This window comes from Nipponia nippon, unplaced genomic scaffold (genome assembly GCF_047370975.1).
Source record: "Nipponia nippon isolate SJK-2023a ecotype South Korea unplaced genomic scaffold, ASM4737097v1 scaffold_8, whole genome shotgun sequence".
Classification (NCBI taxonomy): Eukaryota; Metazoa; Chordata; class Aves; order Pelecaniformes; family Threskiornithidae; genus Nipponia; species Nipponia nippon.
The window spans coordinates 23,019,730-23,038,663 of NW_028262402.1; the positions used below are offsets into that span (position 1 = coordinate 23,019,730).

Genomic DNA, 18,934 nt, shown 5'->3' on the forward strand with positions numbered 1-18,934 from the left:
CTGCTGAGTTGCTACAGGAGAGTTAGCTGCTTGCCTGTATGGGAGGTCTTGGACTGTGCTTGTGGGAGACCTGTTCTGCAGGCTTTTTCCTTCTCCCCTGAGTACACAGCTGTGTTGCTCTGGTAGGTCCTGCTGCCCTTCCCACAGTTGCCACCCCAGCCAAGTCCCTGGATAACTGGACCATGTGGCAGCTCATGGGCAATAAAAGGATAACATGTTGGGTGTGAGGCTTCACAAGTCCTGAGCATACTCTTCCCCATGTCACTACATTGTTTCTGGAGGGAGAGGTGTGGGCTACAGCCTGAGAAGCTCTGTGGTGATGTGAGAGCAAGGTTCAGGTCTGGTTTGCTCCAAGCTGAGCCGGGTATTGTCAAGCACAGAGGAAACTGTGCTTTTGGTTCTTGCATGTGCAAGACCCTTCTACTGGTCTCCTTTCTGTGGTGGGTCTGGATGGGCCCCACTGAAGTACCCACAGGAAAACCAGGAGGAGCCACAAAAGCTGGCCCTTTTCAAAGGTGATGGCTGTTCCTGATAATGCCAACTGGCTCAGCTTTCATTTCAGCTTCCCAAAGACTAATGCAGACAGATCAATTAGGGACTGCACACAAGAAGCTGCAGCTCCTCAACCCTCCCCCAGATAATAATAAAAATATGCCCCTGCTTTTCTCCTTCCTTGAAGTCCCCAGGAGAGAATTAGCGGTGCTGCAGGTGCAGCCGTCCTGCAGGGTGGTGAGACCAATGAATAGTAACGTTTTTAGCTCAAGCACACTAAGGCTGTTCAGCAGCCATTGGATAATCCTCTGTTAATCAGATTATGTAAATTACTACTTCAGCATCCCTATCCCATCTCTCGTCCCCCTGCTCTCCAAGCTGGAAATAAAAGGCACTCTAAAAAGGAACATTTAAACTGCAAAAAGGCAGCGCTGCTGAAAGGGGTGGGCAGAGGGTGCCGAGACGAGGAGCAGCGGAGCAGGGTTTTGTTTCTGTGCAGACGGGTGTTCCTGCTTGGCAAAGCAGTGAGAGACACCAGCAAATCAAAGGTCAGGAGTGAGTGCTGCCTGTGTGTTAACAGTGTCTCAGTACTGGGTTGAGGAGGGCAAAGCCAGTGCATTCCTGGAGGCCAGCGCTTTGCCCTGGGATGTTACTTTTGGTGCACTGAAAGAGCATCCCTGACCTCCTTGGAGCAAAGTGACTTCCTGCCTCTTCTTCTGCGTTCATGATGTGTTATGTATTTGTTCATTCAGAGCGTAAAGCCTAGCAGGGCAAACAAGACTTGGGTTGAGAGGTGCTGTCAGCAGTCTGGACTTAGTTACTGAACACAGTGACCAAACTGAATGAAGGGACAGATTATCAAATATGGCCATTGAGGCTGTGTCTGCAAAGTCTGGACATGCAGGCACTGTGTCACCTAAAACCTGAACTTGTGCATGCAAGGTAATTGCATCCCCTGGTTCTGGGTTTCATATAGGATTATGTCTTCCTGAAACACTTGTCAGGAGCCCAGGCAATCACAATAGCATCTCACTCAAGTTTCACCAGTACTCAAAACATGGTCTATAGCACACACTGAGGCTGTCACATTTTCATCCAGGTAGGAGTGGTGGTGGTTTTTTTACAAACTGGAGTAGAAAGCTGAGGAAGCAAGAGAGGTCAGTTACAACTAAAACAGAGGAGCTGAGAGCTTATTTATTCTTTGTGCAGCCACTGAAAGCCACCCAGAAAGCTGAGCTGACCTACATTTGCTGTATAATACTCCTGGCTGAAAGCAATTCCTTTTGTTTGTGACAAAGATGAGGCTGCCTCTCTCATGGCAGATGCAACACACTGGAGACGAGGTTTTCCACCCCAGAAAGGGTTTTCCACTGGGCTTTTGGTACTCACAGATGATCAAGAGAATTTCTTCCCCAGCCCTTCTCCACACTGTTGAACACACATCCTGATACTTATATCTTGTTCACAGTGGGTAGGCAAAGCTGTCTGAAGGGTGGCTCACAGGCTATTAAAAATATTGCACATAGAGTTCAGATCCTGCTGGTTTGATGGGTCAAGCTAATCACAGGACATGTCTTGGTCTCATGGGCTCAGGTGACACAGCTGGGGAGAAAGCATGATAATGTGTACACAAAGGACTTTATTGGTGTTAATGGACCTGCTTCCCTCTGCTGTGACATGAGAGGCTGGGACACCAGCTCTGCAGGAACAATGCTCATGGTCAGGTGGGGAATGGACACCCTGGTCCGAACTACTAGGAGCTTCTGGCTGACCTTGCAAAATCATTTTGAAAATGCAGGGGGACAGATATGCAGATTGCACAGTTCCCAACTTGAGGAATTCTGCCAAAAATTTGTCTTCCTTCCTTTGGCTGCTGTTGGCTTTTGTAGAGCCAGTGGAAAGTAAAGAGACATATAGCACAGCCATATGACGGAATACAGGTGAATTGAAAGAGTAATGGAGTGATTTCTGCACGCTGTGGATCAGCACTGTTCTATAGTAACTGATGAAAGTACACCAGTTTACACCAGCTGAGCATCTGAAGTATAGAGACGTATTTAAAAACAATGGAAAGAAAGCAATTGAAAATGAAATTTGAAATTAATTGTACCATCTCTCCATCATCAAGGCAGCAATAAGAGCATACATTCATAAGTGAGAAAAAACAGGATGGCAAAACTTTAAAAGCAAAGGAAGAAAGCTACCTTTCAGAGTCAGAATAGTGAGCAGGTCTGGTTTTCTAAGTGAAACGGACTGCATAATCATAATGAACTCCTGAGACGTCAGGTTTCTCGGAGTTTCCCTTTGCACACACATACACTGCTGGTCCTGCAAGAGGAGCAGTCTCAAGCACCAAATATGCAACCTCTTCTTCGAGGATTTCAACCTCAGCCATTCCCAAGTGCAACCTGCACTAAGAAGAGATGTTAGGGAGACTGAGAGCAAATTCCCTTGTTCCTTGCAAAAGCTTACCTCAAAGAGCAAGCCACATGGTTTCAAAGAGTTGCACATGAAGAAAGAGAACTTGCCAGACTGTGCAAAAGCCTGGTGACTCCCAGTGCATTGAATACACATGGCTGGGGGCTGAGTGTTTTGCTTGAAGTCATACTGGAAATTAAATCTCAGGCCCTACTTTTTGTCATTAGTTAAAAGACATTTGTGGAAAGCGCAAACACATCTATGGCAAAGACCCTTCAGGGCTTATAATCTGGGCAGGAAGGTTTTCTTATATTCAACTCCACATTTCTTTGAATCACTGCTTTGAGTGATGCTTATGTGGTGGCCTCATTGCTGCATGCAACCTGTGTGCCACTGAGAATGGCAGCTGCTGATTCTCTGAGATGACTGCCTTGTTTTTCTCTGTTTTAGGTGATTTCCAAAGAACTTTTAATGTCTAGGTATGTCTGTGTCAAAGGGAAAATGAGCTGCTTGTCTCTTCTCTCTTGCTCCCAGTGGAAGGTTTAGTGAAACATTAAGTTTTCAGTCTCTTTCTTAAACATTTTCTTCAAGGCTCTCAGCAAGTTTCAGCATTAAAAAGGAGAAGATCTTTGGCTTCTGGAATTAAGCCGAAAAGTGTGGCCAGAATTCAAAGCATCCCCTGATGTGAGTGTTTTGTTAACACTAATAAGAGATTCAAAATGTTACAAAAAGCTTCAGATGATGGAAGTTTAATATTTCAGCAGTCTGCATGCAGCTGCTGTTCTGAACCTCAAGCACCCTCCTTCAGCTTGCTATATTCAAAATCTATTGATCTAAATTTTGATTTTAAAGGGCAAGAGCCCAGATGTGTATAATTGCTTCTTATTGTTCCCATCTGTAGAGCGTGGCTCTGAACTCACAGCGATAACGTGGCTGTGCATTTGCAGCCTCTTGCTGTCCTTTTTCTGTCCATCATTTTCTGTGTGACTGAAAGGGGTCACCCCACAAGGGGGGAAAAATGATTTGAATGCAGGCCCATCTTCTGAAATCTCTGCCTATATTTAGGCAGGATTCTCTTTGATTTCTTGCTCATCTGCAGTAAGAATTTTGCTGGAAAAAGACAGGGTTTGAGGTCTGTCCCAGTGTGAAATGCAAACATTTTTTTTTTTCTGACCATTACCCTAGTTTGGAGAGGCTTCTGTTGGTCCTGGAAGCTGTGTAGCAGCAGGATAAAGCCTTTTGCTCCTGCTTGCATACTGCACAGTCACATATGCCAGGAACAGCTTTTTTCCTGTTAGGAAGAGAAATAACTAGGGTTACTCCCCTAGGATGTTTCAGGGGCTGGAAATTAAATGCTGGCATGCTGAATTTCAAAAAGGGACACGAGAAACCCAGTTTTAAGGGCGTTCACACTTTGTAACCACCCACATGTTCTTGACTTCTTCAAAGTGGCCAACTCTCACATCTTCTGCTTTGCAGAGCCACACGTGTAAACGCTGTTGCATAAATGACTGGCAATGCAGACAGTCTGTTGCTTCATCCAGGTCTAACTCTTACTGGTATCTGTGGTGCTGAGGCAAGCTGATGAGCTGACTGAAGTGAGGCTCTTCAGAAAGCGAGTGCACTAAGCGTGAGTTCAGCACTGCCTCTGGTGGGAGGACATGCTGGGCATGACAGCAGAAATGGGGAAAGACAGTGTCCTCCAGAGGGGGTCCATACCAGTTCTCCTCTTCAGCCTCAGTTCTTACTCGTGAAAGGGCTGAGAGTACATTTTCTTTTCTCTCCCTGCTTTTGTTTCATCAACCTTGCTGATGAATATCTTGCTGCTAGGAAGTATGTGTACCTGCCTGGCAGAGTGGGTCTGCATTTCAGCAAGGGCCCACCAGCACTGCTAAAAGAAATCAGCAGTTTCTGCATCTGCAGACACAACAGCTGTATGTCCCTAGTTACCCTGTTTGTACATGCAGTGTTCCCCACCCTCCTCTCCTTGTCGGTGCTGTAAGGGGACTGGGACTCTACTTTCTGAGAGAAGTATCTGAGGAGGGAAAATGTGGCCATTACACGAGCAAACATGCTAATATCAACTGCAGTCTGGAGGCATAGTGCAAGTTACAAAATATATTCTGTTTCCCCTTGACTTTTCATGAACTGATAATAGGTGGCTACTAAAAACCAGACCTGTTGCAGGTAAAGAATTGCCCACCACTCTAAGGAAACTGTCAGGATGGATCCCGGCAGAATTTTTTGTGAGGAAGAGCATGCTCAGGGTGCAATATTGCTTTCACCACTCTTGTTTCCCTCTCTTTGCCCCTGGCTGAGCTAGGCTATCCTGGCAACTATGGATTCCTCCAGGGAGAAGGAAACCCAGGATTGGAGGGATGTATTGATAATGCATTCCCCCTGCTGCCATGTCACTGCCAAGTATGGAGAGGAAGCTGAACGAGACCCATGTGGTTCATTGGTTCCAAGTAATCACAGTTCAGCAGGAAGCTTAATAAAGAGACAGTGAAGCAGACCCTCATGTATGACCCCTTCAGAGAAATCTGACAGGGTGGAAAAGACCCTTAAGGTTGGCATAAAAGCCAGCATCCCTGTGCCATCCTATCAGCATTCCTAATGACTTGACACCAATGCTGGCTTGGCACCTGGGACCTCCTGCCCAGGGCCTGACAGTGGGTCACGGTGTGTCCCAGCAGCATAGGAGAAAGTGCCGCTGTGCTTGCAGCAGACACAGAGCTTTGCTGAGGTGGCCTCTCAGAGGAGGAAAGAAGTTGGGGCTGCAGGGTGCCAGGGGACAGTGGGGATCAGGAGAGCGAGGGGAAGGTGAGGACCTCCCAGGTGCTGCGGGTTGCACACCCTCAGCTGGGCTGCCACAGAGGTGTTCAGGAGTAATTCCCTCATACAACAGGAGGGACACAATGAGACCTTGGGACGTGGCTGAAACATTAAACAGATGTGGTGGTGGCTTTTCTGAAGTAGATGGGAGGGGGCTAGGATGTCCCTTTTTCTCCTCATGTTTCCCCAGTGAGGTAGATTGCTCACCATGAGCCTGTCTCTGGAGAGGGCATGTATCTGACAGCAACAGGAGCAGGATTCAGCTCTCTTGCATGGATACGTGAGTGAGAATGAATAGCAGCCCATCCAGCCCCTCTCCCTGAAAGGACAGACACTTTCCTGGCTGTGTATTTTACAGTGCTTCATCTAGCCAGGTTTTGAAAGCCCTAGGCAGTGAAGTATCCAAGCAGTTAGGGATAAAGAGCTTTGGCTCCCTCCCCTTTCTGGACTGGCAAGCCCCCTTTCCTACCCTTACATGCTGGCTGGAGCATCTCAGGGCAGATTTTGTGTAAATAATGGGTTGGGGGAAATAACAGAGAGGAGGGGCACTCCGCAACTTTCCAATGTAAATTACATGGAAATTAGGCTTCTGTGAGGCCAAAGGACCCTCCGGAATAGGGCCTTTAGTTAACATAACACTTGTGCTAAATGAAGCGGTTGACACAGCTTTCAGGCTGTAGTGCTGCTGTTAATTTACCGTGTGAAAGGGCTGAACCTTCAGTCGAGCTCTGCGGGGAACGGCTTGCCCCGGCGGGGAGCTGGAGCTCGTTCTCTATGGAGAGCAACCACATCATTCCACCGCTGCATTGTTAATATTTATGGGGGCAATCCTGTTAAGTGAAACATTTGCAGTGCTTTTAAAAACCCGGTAGATGAACCCTACCTAGCCAGCTTGCTGTTTTGGGTGAGGTGGTCTGGGTAAGAGCTGAGCTTTCTTGGGGCTTGGCAGAGGAAAGCGGTGGAGTGTGCTTAAAGCTGCCTTATCCTGGATGCAGGTGTTTTCCTGCCCCATGACTGCAGTGGGGTGATTAGCTGGGGCTTCTCCTGCCCTATCCCTTGTTCCCCTTTAGTATCTTGTTGCTCCCAGTGTGTAAGTAAGTATCTTGCGCTTGTTCTCTCTGTTTACTCTTATCTCCACCCAAAGCAAACTCCCAGTACCAAATGGAGGAGTTGAGGGAGGTGCAGACAAGGTCATATGGGTCCCAAAGGCTTTGTATGTTTGTAACAAGGCTATAGCCTTTTGCTTGTGCCTGGGGCAATTTTGTGACTGTTGTCACAGAATCATAGAAGAAGGGACCTCCAAAGATCATCTAGTCCAACCCCCCTGCAATGAGCAGGGCCATCTTCAACTAGATCAGGTTGCTTAGAGCCCTGTCCAACCTGACCTTGAATGTTTCCAGGGATGGGGCATCCACCACCTCTTTGGGCAACCTGTTCCAGTGTTTCACCTATGAAGAGAGTTGTTACCCAGGGGAAGAGTGAGGCTGGATGGACCAGTCTCTGTCATGGACACAGATGTGTGTGCTCCAGTGATGGAGATGGTGTTAGTCTGCAATTTTTATTTTTTGCAGTCAGCTGTCAGCTTGCTTGCCTGTTTCCTTGAGACGAGAGGAAGCTTTGGGACCACCCCAGCAGTGCAGAAAGAAGTCTCTGTTTCACCGACCCTGCATTCTAGCCACAGGGTTATGGAGGTGGCTCATTTTTGCTGTAAAAGCATGAATTAAATCTTCCCTTAGTGCACAGTGTGGGCCCTGAAGTGAAGGGCAAGCTGGTAGATGTGTGAATTCACACCTGCAGCCTCCTGCTGTCACATGGACTCGGGCAGAGGGCCAGCACAGGGCTTGGAGCAGCGCTGAGACTGCAGCAGCTGTAGCTGTCCCCCAGGCTGCAGAAGGTGCTAGCCGTGACTCTAAGCGAAAGGGAGCTTTCCCCCAAAAAGGTAGCGCAGGATTGATTTGCCTGCACATTATCACCCCCACAACCTCACCGCACTTACTGTCAGAGCAGTGTCTCCTGCTTAGGAATACAACAAATACACCAGCCTGTTCCTTGGTACCGAGTCATGTTAAAGCTGGATTTTGAATGAGCACTGCATCTCTGTCTCTAGAAACATTTACAAGCTCAGAGCTGACTAAATAAATTTTTAAAAAATCCCTGAAAAAAAAGAAGAAAAAAAAGAGAAAAATTAGATTCTTCCCATGAGCAGCTTTCATTCTTTCCCACAAAGTGCACCTGATGTAGTCAGAGTCACTCTAAGGTTAGTAAGCATGGTCTCAGCTACTGCCCCATACCAGCCCCAGAAAAGGGCAGAGGGCGTGTGGTGAGAAAAGAAAAGGCAGGATAGAGAGAATCTCCTGGGAGATGCAAAACAAGCTCCCTGGATTGCTAGGACTAGTGGTGACACGCGCCAGACAAAGGACCTGCTACTCTATAAATGAGGCAGCCAGGACCAGCGCTAGGCTAACTCCAGCAAAAGCAAGCTCTGTGGTCAGGCACTGCGAGAGCAGTCAGGAAAGAAAAATAGGAAGCATCTGATTTTGCTGTCCGTTTGCCCGCTGACCAGGTTTTAAGAGCCACAAGCACCTGTGACCAGAAAGGTAAGTGACAACGGCCTCTTCTCTTTACAGTGTTGCCTCCCCTGTTTTGGGCTTATCTTGCAACTTTCTTAGGAATGCCCAAGTTTCCTCTTGGAGCAGGGAATATCCTTAAAGGAAGGAATCTCTGCAATAGCCTTTTACCATCCACTGGATTTTTATTTATCATGGCACCTCTGGATCTTGTAATCAAAAAGTTAAGAGTAAGGCACCTGATCTGACAAACAAAATAGTTACAGAAATGGCCACTTACAGGTGGCTGTGTTTAATAAACCAAAGTAACCATGTTGCCCTATTATTGTGCCTGGACTTTTCAAATTCTTAGTATCCGCAGAGACTCAGTGAATCAGACCTCATGCCAGGAGAAATTATTAATTGGTTTTACTACTTTTGAAAGAAATGTTGATGCTTAGATGTGGAGCAAACTAATGTGATTTTAAAATCACTGTTCCTAATATTCCTGGATTTTCTAACATCATAACTATAATTACACACTAGGCAAACTAATTTGTACCACTGCAAAGCGCTGTAAATCAGAGTTATTGCACTGGTGCAAAATGATTCCACAGAGCATCATAGACTGTCTGACTTCAGAACTAAAACTTAACAGAATTCTCCAATGGTGTTTGATATTTCAAACAAATTATTTGCAAAAGCACAGATAATCATGAATTCGTTAGACGTTACTGTATGCTTATGCACTAGACTGTGTGCAAATCCTATGACAGTGTCAACAGGTAGAGATGTAAAGAAACAGTTTTGAATTCCAATCCTCACTTATTTAAAAATATCCCACTACTTTATTGGTCGTCTTAGAGCTGATGCGTATGTAAAATACACAGGCATTTGAATTTTGCTCAGTTCAACAGTTCACTTAGGAGGAAAAGTTTAGCAATTTTATTAATTTCATTTCTGCCCGTAAATATTAATAGGTCTCAGACCTGTAAAAAACTTTTGAAATTGCCAATCTAGAACATGTTTACCTTTCCAGGGGCAGCCCTCTACATAAAGCTGTATTTGCCTGAGAAGGTTAATAAACAATAAAACAAGCATTTTTCTGAAGTAGCTGTCTCTATCTTTCCTGATTTCCACATAATGTACAGGACAATATTTGATTTTTAGAACCTTTTTCCACCATGTGTTTCTATATCATTTCACAAAAAATAACTAAAATAAACACAGCTTGTTTTTACTGCCTGTTTACATAAATCGTTAAAGTAGTTGTGACATAAGTAGCTGATCCAAGAAATTAAGTGCTCACAGAGTTAGCATGCCAGGTAAGAGGCTTGGGGACTAAATGCAGGTGTCCACGAGAGCGTGGTTGAGGCAGGGATGATCTTCATGCTCATCTTTCTATCAGGCGTAGCCCCATGGAGATTAGCAGCATGGCGTTTAAGGGAAAACAGGATTGTGGTCCTTGTCTTGCAGTGGTTTGTACCACACTTTTGGAAGTTACGATTTGCCGTGGTGGTTACGTTTCTCCATGCTTATGGTGAGCTCTAATCTTACACACACCAGATGCAAGTAATTCCTGGGGTGATGCCATGGTGGTCAGTAGACGGGTTTTAACTTGTGTTTGGTAGGAAGACAGGGCACTGCATGCTGCTATCAGGATGCTGTCAAACTTTCAGTCTTGCTTTTGCTGAAGTCACTGAGAGATGTGCTATCAGCCTCAGAGCAGACCTAGATAACATGCAAAAGCAAATATCCTCTGGAGGTCACATCCAAACATAATACAAGATCTTCCTTCCCCTAGATACAAATGTCCCTTACAGTGCTGGATTTTCCCTTCTCTGCTCCTCACAACTCCTGTAACAGCGTGAGCTGCTGCAGACCAGTCTTTGCTGAGTTGTAAGACATGCAGCATCTGGTCCCCCTTCCTACTTTACATAACAGACTTTCAATAAGGAAGATGTGGACTTTCCTACATATGCAGGCAAGGCAAGGAAGTTAAAGCAAATGGACATATTTCTGCTATTAACAGCTACCTTGCTGCCTCGTAGTGGCAGGTGCAGAGAGAGGCAGGCAGGAATGAGTGCTGTGACGAGGTGGGAGCAAATATCTGTGTGGAACAGGGTTTTGCACACCGGATCTGGAAAAAATGAGTCCCTGAAGAACTCCCGAAAGACCATCAAGCTGTTTTTCTTCTCTGTGTTAACCCTGAAGCACAGGGATAGTGTTCGTATGTAGTATTTGGGAAGTCAATTTGGCAGAGCCTTGCTTTTAAAGGAAACCCACTGGAACCGTAGTTCAGACTTTGACACAAGAGGGCCTTACTGGAGAGGGGACCAGGAGGACAGAGAAGCAGTTTTCCAAGAAAGACTCTCAGATCTTCTTGAATAGAAAATAACACAAGTGCAAGTTTAGCAAATAAAGGCTAAACCTCCTGGGAGAGTGTTCCTTTGCAAGCTGTCATGTCCGTGCCAACACACTAGACCTCCATTTAGCAAAAGCTGTTGCAGCCCATGAGTGGGTTCTTTGTTTTGTGCAGAGCTGTGGTATAATTCAACTTTACTGCAAAGGAACATAAAAAGCATTGACAAGAGGGGAGCCACAGGAAAAAACCAAACCAAACCAAACCAAACCACTCCTATGTGCACAGTAAACCTTTCCTTGAGTAAACCTCTTCATCACTATTGGTAAGTTCTTAAGCACACAATTTGTGCTCTCCAAAATGCTTCCTGGGTGGCAGCCCATTGTTTTACATACCTACCTTTCCTGAGGTAGCCTTAGGGGACACAATGCCAGGGTGTCCAGGTTAGGAAGTCTGCAGGCTTGGCTGGTTTCTCAGAAAGCAAGCTTTCTCCTCCTCTGAAGATCTGTACCCTCTAGGTGGGCAACTGGATTAGAAAGCTAAGCAACCCAGGGCTAACAGTGAGTCAGGTGAAAAAACTTGCCTTTTGAAACTGTGATCACATACAGACTAGTATGCCCAAACATGAGGGCTGACTTAAGCTTGAGACCTTTACACTGTTGCTTTTGAAGACTCCAGTGATTTCCTTTTTCTAAAGGTTCTACGAGAGCACAGTGTAGCTGTGAGAGTTTCTGTAAATGCTGCCCTTAGACAGTAGGGCTCCCAGAAGCAGACATTCCACTATGTGTGTTTTGTTCCAGATTTACAGACTCTAAAAAAGGTAAATCCGTCTGTCAGTGCTGACTGGGTTTTATAGCACTTTTGCTGCTCTGCTGTACTTTGTACCATGGTATGATTGTCAGATAATACTCCCAACAGAGGCGTCAGGCAGTGAAAGGAGCCCTTGTTTACTCCTGAAGCAGCTCCTCTTTCCACATCTTATTTGAAATAAAATGAAGTTCACTGCTGGTGTTAGGAATCGCCCTGCGAGAGCTGGGAGAGGCTCTTCTCTTTCATTACACAAACACAGCAACTACCAATGCTGAGCAAGGCTGGGCCACTGTGTGCTGGTGGCTGCTCTAACACACACATGCACAAATGCTTTCCTTTCCACAAACCTTGCAGCTGAGACAAACTAATTACAGGCAGGAGGGACACGGAGGTGCAGAAAAAAAAAAAAAAAAAAAAGAAAGGGATTTGCCTGAGGCAAAGGAACAGCAGAAATGAGGACAGAAGTTCAGTTCCCTGATTGCCAACCCAGTGTTCAGCTCACTGCACTGTGCTCTCTCTCCGTGTCCTTGTCCACCAGTGCAGCTGTGGGATTTCAGGCGGGAGGCACTTGGGGAGGGGTATAGTGCTGAGATACAGGGAAGCAGCAATGGAGAGAGGAGGCTGAGGAAAGGTGGGAGGGAAGAGCCTGTACCTAGAGGTGTGCTGCTCCTCTTGCAAGCCGTCAAGCTGGCATGCATTGTCCCCTCTCCTCTTCCTTCCCCTCCCAACCCAAAGGAAGTCCTTGCAATCCAAGCAACCGTGCAGCAAACAGAGCATGGTTCAGCTGCAAAGAGTTTGAGCTTATTCCTCCTATGGGCTGGGGAAAAAAAAAAAGTCATGCGTTATGGATAGGCAGTGTAATGTCCTGTGACATCCACGCTCAGTCTTCCCCTATGCATGTAGCTGAGTTCCATGCTCTGGGGCTCGCATGAAACTGAAGAGGGAAACAATGAGCTTCCTCTTTCTCCTCTTTTCCAGATCACACTGATGCAAAGTGAACAAAGCACAGCAGCAAGGAGTGATAGCTGGGGAATCTTTGCTCCCTGTGGTAGATCAGTCTCACAAGCACCTGCCTGGTATAGGAAACAGGCACCACCTGCTCTTCTGTTGCCATTTACTTAGGGGCTGAGGGGACTTCACAAAATCCAATGCAATGTGTTAAATAACCAATTTTAGCAGGCACTGGGTTTCCCCTGTGGAGTAACAGTGTGGCACTGCAGGTTTACTAGAAGCCCTCCAATTCTTGCTGGCAGCAGGCATCTGCTGTTTGATTAAGATTTGCAGGAGCAGGTCTCCAGTGGCCAGTTTCAACATGGATTTAACTTCACTGAGGTCAAAGGTATAATGTGAGGGAGGAACTTTCTCATCCAAGATCTTTATTTAATAGCAGCCTGCTAATTATGAGTGAGTGCTGGGCTCCTGGTGAGTCCCCTGCCAGCCCTCAGACATTAACCGCTGGCTCGGGGGCCATTTGCTGGGGAATGTCCTAGCAGAGATGGTGCTTTGTGCCTAAGCTGCTCTGCTGCTGCTGCCTGAATTGCCTGAATGGTTTTTGCATAGAGAGGCTGTGAGAACTGCTGCTATCGAGAGAGAGATCTTCATCTTTTCTATTGTTTAGTCTTTTGTCTGGTGACATTTGGGGCTGCATTAACCACAGCTAGTATTTTTTCTCCCCCTCTTTTTATATTTTTCAAAGGGGTAGACGGGGATGGAAAAAGCTTCAGTTATCTGTTTGATGGGTGGTGATGTTTTGTTTTTTCTCTTTCTGGCTGTTGGAGCAGATTCACTGCTGGGCTGGTGTTATTTCTTTGCACAATTCTCTTTACACACTGCAGATGTGGATCTTAGTTCATGAACCTGCACTTACCTACTACTCCTAGATGTGTCTTCTTGATCTGAGTTAAATCCTGTCCTCAGTGGGAACGTTTTGCCATTCAGAGTAATTCCTCCAGTGAAAATGGTGTAACCTTCCAGATTTACATTCCTAGAGCAGAATTAATCCTCTTGAATTTAAGATGCTGCCTTCCTGGCTTGCTTTATTGGCAGCTAAATGTGGGGCTGTTAACCTGTGGTTAGGGAAGGTGAGCAGAAAGCACAGAAGCCAGGCTTTAATGCAATTTATCTGTCCATGACATGTACAAATGGGTGATCTCTGCACAGATTTAAAACGGACCAGTGGGATATAAACCGCATGGAGCCACTAGACAACACATATTTCATGCAGTGCGCCAGAGAAAGCTGAAGAATAAACTGCTCAGATGTGCCACATTAGCAAAGACCTGAAGCTGCAAGTAATTTCATATTGAAAGCCAAGCTTAGTGGGGAGGGCTGGAGAGGAGGAGGGAAGAGGAGGAATGGAATGAGACAAAAGGAATGGGAATCAGATCCCTTGTCAGTAATCTGGTTGCATTTTAACTGGAAGGTGCTGTGGTTACAGAGAACTCTGTAGGGGGATGTGTAGGTGACGATATGAGAAAAGAAGCTATGCTGAAACATTACAATTAATGCATGATTGGATCAGGCTCGTTTTTCTCTTAAGCTTCTAGCTGAAACTCTGAGCATAACAACAAGAAACCTGCACCAGTAAAAGGAAAAAGGAGAGAGGAATTTAAGGTGGAGAGATGTACGGAGGTGGATTACACCTGAAATGAAGGTTCCTGTAGAGCTATCAGTGCAAGAGGAGGCACTGGGAAAGGGAAGGAGCTGTTGTTTGCTGATCTTGAATAAATGTCAGAAATATAAAGACACGTTTTTGAAGTGTAAAGTAGGAGCTGGTCTGACAAAGGCATGTGTTTGCTGACAAGGCTTGTGACCACAAACATAGTATTGTCCTTTCCAAAGGCAAGAGAAGAGAGACAAAGAAAGCGTGGTGTGAAGGACTAGGCTGGGGTTATTTTTCCACCAATAATACCACTAAGAGGACAAGAGGACATGTTCAAAGCACCAGGGCTGGATGCTAACCTGCTTTCCTGGAGTGCTGCACTGGGGACTGTCTGCAGCAGGAGAAAGAGAAGGAGCAGACCCGCTGTTGGTATTTGTAGTTGAGATGTAAACAGGCATCCAGCAAACCCAGACCCACAAACCAGAATTACAGTGCAGAGACTGAAAGGCCTGGCAAAATACAATCCACCCAAACCATTAGAAGAAACAAGGAAGCCCACATAACTTTCCCTATGTTATAAAAAGTAACTGCCTTTGTACACAGATAAATTTTTCTTAAAAAAAACCCCACCAAGAACAGAAGAGAGGGAAGCAGGTGGCAGTCTGAATTTCACATGGATCCAAGCAGCTGCTTGGAAGAATAAAACTGTAAAGGCAAAAGTTTTGCCTTGGGGAGTGAACGTGCCGCAGCACAGAGGAACACTGAAGACAGTGTTTAAAATCCGTATCACTGATGCAGCAGCGTTCTTGCCAAAAAGGTACATGCTGGCTGTTTCAGGTAGGTGCAAAGTACCAAGTAGATTTGTTCGCATAGCACAAACCAAAAGTAAGACATGGAACAGGAGAATAATTAAAAAAAAAAGAGAGATACAATCCCCATTCGGATCAAGCAATGGGTCTCAATGTAAGTCTACAAAAAATATGAAGAACACTCAGCAGCCTGAAATATGAGGGTTTGCTCTTTAAATGAACCTCTCATGAAGCAAAGACATTTTGATGAGACAATTTTCTCATCCCCTAAAGGCAGAGTAGACAACTGGGCCTGACAGTAATTTCAGACTTCTACCAAAATAGAAATGTGTTAGCTCTGTAAAGGCTATGGCTGAGAAAAGCCTGCGAGGTATGGGCAGCATGAGCGTAGCCATATATAGTATACATGGGTGCATCTGTACTAGCTGCATCTCTGACCCAGGTCTGAACATGGATCTGACATAATTTATGACGCTGTCACTGTATTTCCCTGGTGATTTGTAATCAGTGCTGGACTGGGACTTGAAGGAGCTGGGAGGGAACTTCCCTGTCTGCCATGCATGTCTTGTCTCCCTGCCAGGGCACCCCAATTAACCTCTGAGTCACAGTGGGATTTCTTTATTCACCCAGACTATTACCATGTACTTTGGTGAACCCCGAGTGTCTTGCACGGCATGAGGCTGCTTCACATGGACACAGGATCACAGCTGGGCTGTCACCCCAAAGTTTCCTCTTCCTGGGGGTGAAGGGTGCTATCCCACCTGCTCCCCAGTCCGCTGTTGGACTGCTGTAAGGTTGGGTTTGCCAATGAATATAAAAAGCTGAGGTTTTCACATGCATAAGAGGGTAAGTGGAAACATTTGTCCTTTAGTCTCTTGGCTGTGGATAGTTTTTCCCTGCTCCAACTGTCTGTGTGCCATTGGCATAAAAAGCAATTTCAGAAATGGAGAAGTGAGTGTCTCCTGCAGGGCTGTGGGAGAGAAGGGAAGACTCTTTCCAGTGGCAGTGGGAGCAGGGTTAGGGTAACCCCGAGAGCTTTTGACAACCTTTCTGCTAAATGGCATTTAAAATTACTGTGCACCCCTTGCACAGTGCTCTTCTCTTGCCAGGTCTGGGTTGTCTGGGCACTGGGTTCCCTTTGCTGCTCAGCTCTGTGTGGCAGGGTGGACACTCCCTACATAGACATTTTGGCTGGGATGCCTGCACATTTTGTAGAAATCGCACTTTCCCTCTGCAGCCTGCACTCGCGGCACTTGTGGCTTAGTCTTGGCAGCTCTCAGAGGCTAAACCAGAAGCCTGAATGGATCCAGCCGAAGAGTCTTTGCCACCAGCAGTGAGCAGTCAGTGTGGGCTGGGCAAGGAACCAGACTGTTGCTTCCCTGGAGAAGTCTCCTGAAATAACCATAATCACACGTGTCTGCAGTGTTGGCTGTCTGCTCACTGAAGGCCTGTGATGAAGGTCCACCTGGCTTAGCTCCAGCCATGAGTCACCAAGCTTTGGCCAGCTGGGAGCAGCCCCCAAGAAGGTATGAACTGGAGCTGGGAAAGCATGGATGTGTTCTGCCCTGGGCCTGCCTCCCTTCCCCCATAAAAAGTGCCCATGTGTCCCTCACACAGCCTGGTGGGATGACTAATGCATTGGCTATTGGGAATTCTGCTGCAGGGGAACTCTCAGGAGTTTGGAGAAGCTGGGCTCGTAGCAGCACCAAATGCCTGTATGAGGAAATAAAACTCCATTTACTCCTTCGTGAAGTCCTTACTGGACTCTGGCATCTGGCTGCAGCTGCAATGTTTATGATCATGGCTGTGAATGGGGACATGACTTTAGGGATTAGGGTGAATCCGTGCAGGACATGCAGGACATGCAGGACAAGGGCATCACCACCACTGTGTGCTCGCCGCTGGCCCAGAGGTTACAGTGCCCCCAGAGCAGCAGCCTGCATGAAAGGGGGGGTATCTAGCATTCACTCACCATCTCCTTTGCTTTGCAGCACCTCGAGAATGACAAGGAAAATCTTCACCAACACCAGGGAGCGATGGAGGCAGCAAAACGTCAACAGCGCCTTTGCCAAGCTGAGGAAACTCATTCCCACCCACCCGCCAGACAAAAAACTGAGCAAGAACGAGACACTCCGGTTAGCTATGAAATACATCAACTTCCTTGTCAAGGTCCTGGGAGAACCAGGCCTGCAGCAGACAGCAGTGGCAGCACGGGGCAGCATCCTGGGGTTCTTCCAGCAAGCCCCATGCTTGCAAAGCATGGAGGAGCTGACACTGATTGAAAACTGTGATGTCTCCTCTCCTGGCATGAGCAGCAATATAGTAGAGTGTTGGTCAGAAACATCATCTCCCTAGAAGACAATGAGACATGCAGTCTTCGTGTTAAGTCCGATAGTCCCTCTCTTTTCGCAGAATCTGTGGGTTGCTCCTCTATGTGTTGTGATTATTTATTTATATTTATTACTGTTTTATTTGGTATGCATTTTTATTTAATAGGAAAGGAAATTCTTGGTCAGCCAACAACCTGGAAGACCAGACAGAGAACTGGCAGCCCCTAGGAACTTGGAAGGACTCGCTGCTGTCACAGCAGAGTCGAAGCCAGAAGGGCCTTCTGCCCTGGTCTCCTCCATAAATCAGGCCATAGAAATTCATCCAGTGTTTCTGGCAGGGAAAGAGATTATTCTCCCATGCTATTTCAAGGAAACACTGCTGAGGTCAAGAGTGATGACTGCAGCACAAAATTTGTCCAAGATGGACATCTGGCCTCAGTAGTGGAAGATTTTGAGAGACACGATATTTGCCACAGTCCTCCACCAGTGGTTCCAGGGGTTAATTGCACTCACTCTTGAGCCTGTGAATCTTATTTCCAGCTTGAGTCTTTTTTTTGAAAACACAAGTCCTAGCCCTTGAACCTGGCTACATCTTTCTCCATCAGACTGGAGGGATCCCTAGTGTCAGAGCAAAATGCTATTAAACAAAACTAAACATTAGCTTAAAGCAAAACCGCCAATTTAAAATAAAAGAAGACATAGTCATAGGTGAGTTTCAGTGGGATCAATAGGCAGACTAAACCTTCTCCGTAGCAATGACAGTGTGCATGTGAAGGAAGCTGGCCACTATGCTCCAGCTGCCTTACAAGCCCATCGAAGAGGCTGGTGGCTAAATGTCTGTCCTTCAACAGCTGTAGCAATGGGAGAGGTCGTCGTTTGGGAGGGAGGTCCCAGGAGAAAGGCCTCAATGATGCACTGTGAAAACCTTCATGGAAACACCAGTGACCAGTACCCCTTCCCATGCTGGGGTGATGGAGCATGTCTGGGCCTGGCAGAAGGTGCTGGGCATGCACCACTGGTGCACTGTGGTGCCCCTTCAGCACAGGGCTGTGTGCCATGGGTCTTGGGCACCGAGTTCCTGAACCAGCCCTGCTTTTGCAGCCATGAGAGGTAGAACCGAGCTACACACATCCTTGCTGTCACCTGCAAGACCCTGGTGCTGTGATGCTGGGCTGCATGAAGCTGGACTGATGTCTGCCCCAGGTGGGGTACCAAGACCATGGACAAGACTAGGGGCATGCTGCCTGCATACCCAGCTGACTGCCTCTAAACTTCCTGCTTTTGCCTGCTGTAGTTGAGGTTCCTCCATCTGGACACTATCCCAAATGGGCTGATAGACCAAGGACAAAGAAATTGGTGTAAATGTCTTCCAATTGATTCAGTGGGTCAGTTCCCTGTAGGGAACACCAACCACCATGCTGCAGGTGTTTAGATGATAAGCAGGATGAAAAGAGGTTTCATGAAGGTGACCATTGTGTGTTGTTGCCCACAAATCAATTTAATTTCCTGATTGAGTTATAACCTGTGCCAGCAAAGGTCTGAACTGCTCATGCAAGTTACAAAGCTGCCTAGAGCAACAGAAAAAATGACACCAGATTTAAGTAGAACTGCTGCCTGGTCAGATCCTGCTCCCACTGGCACAGGTCCTTTTGACTTCCATGTGGACCAAGGTACACGTCAATGCTTAGAAAAGACAACTATTCACCACTGGTGAAGAAATGGAGCTCCCA

At 46.6% G+C, this 18,934-nt stretch overlaps 1 protein-coding gene across 2 annotated transcripts; it reads left to right on the top strand.

Moving 5' to 3' along the window:
• Positions 1 to 8,240: 8,240 nt before the first annotated feature.
• TAL2 (TAL bHLH transcription factor 2) lies at positions 8,241 to 17,255 on the top strand. Of its 2 annotated transcripts, none has more exons than XM_087742305.1 (2): positions 8,241 to 8,342; positions 16,866 to 17,255. In XM_087742305.1, exon 2 carries the CDS (start codon positions 16,876 to 16,878, stop codon positions 17,227 to 17,229), a length of 354 nt encoding a protein of 117 aa, XP_087598431.1. In that variant the 5' UTR covers positions 8,241 to 8,342; positions 16,866 to 16,875; the 3' UTR covers positions 17,230 to 17,255. The 2 variants fall into 2 exon arrangements, with proteins under 2 accessions (XP_087598431.1, XP_009475492.1); XM_009477217.2 differs by lacking the exon at positions 8,241 to 8,342 and adding an exon at positions 16,369 to 16,400.
• Positions 17,256 to 18,934: the final 1,679 nt, after the last annotated feature.

Coding starts and splice junctions, on each gene's coding strand:
- TAL2 (XM_087742305.1), top strand. CDS start 16,876: ATGACAAGGAAAATCTTCACCAACACCAGGGAGCGATGGAGGCAGCAA.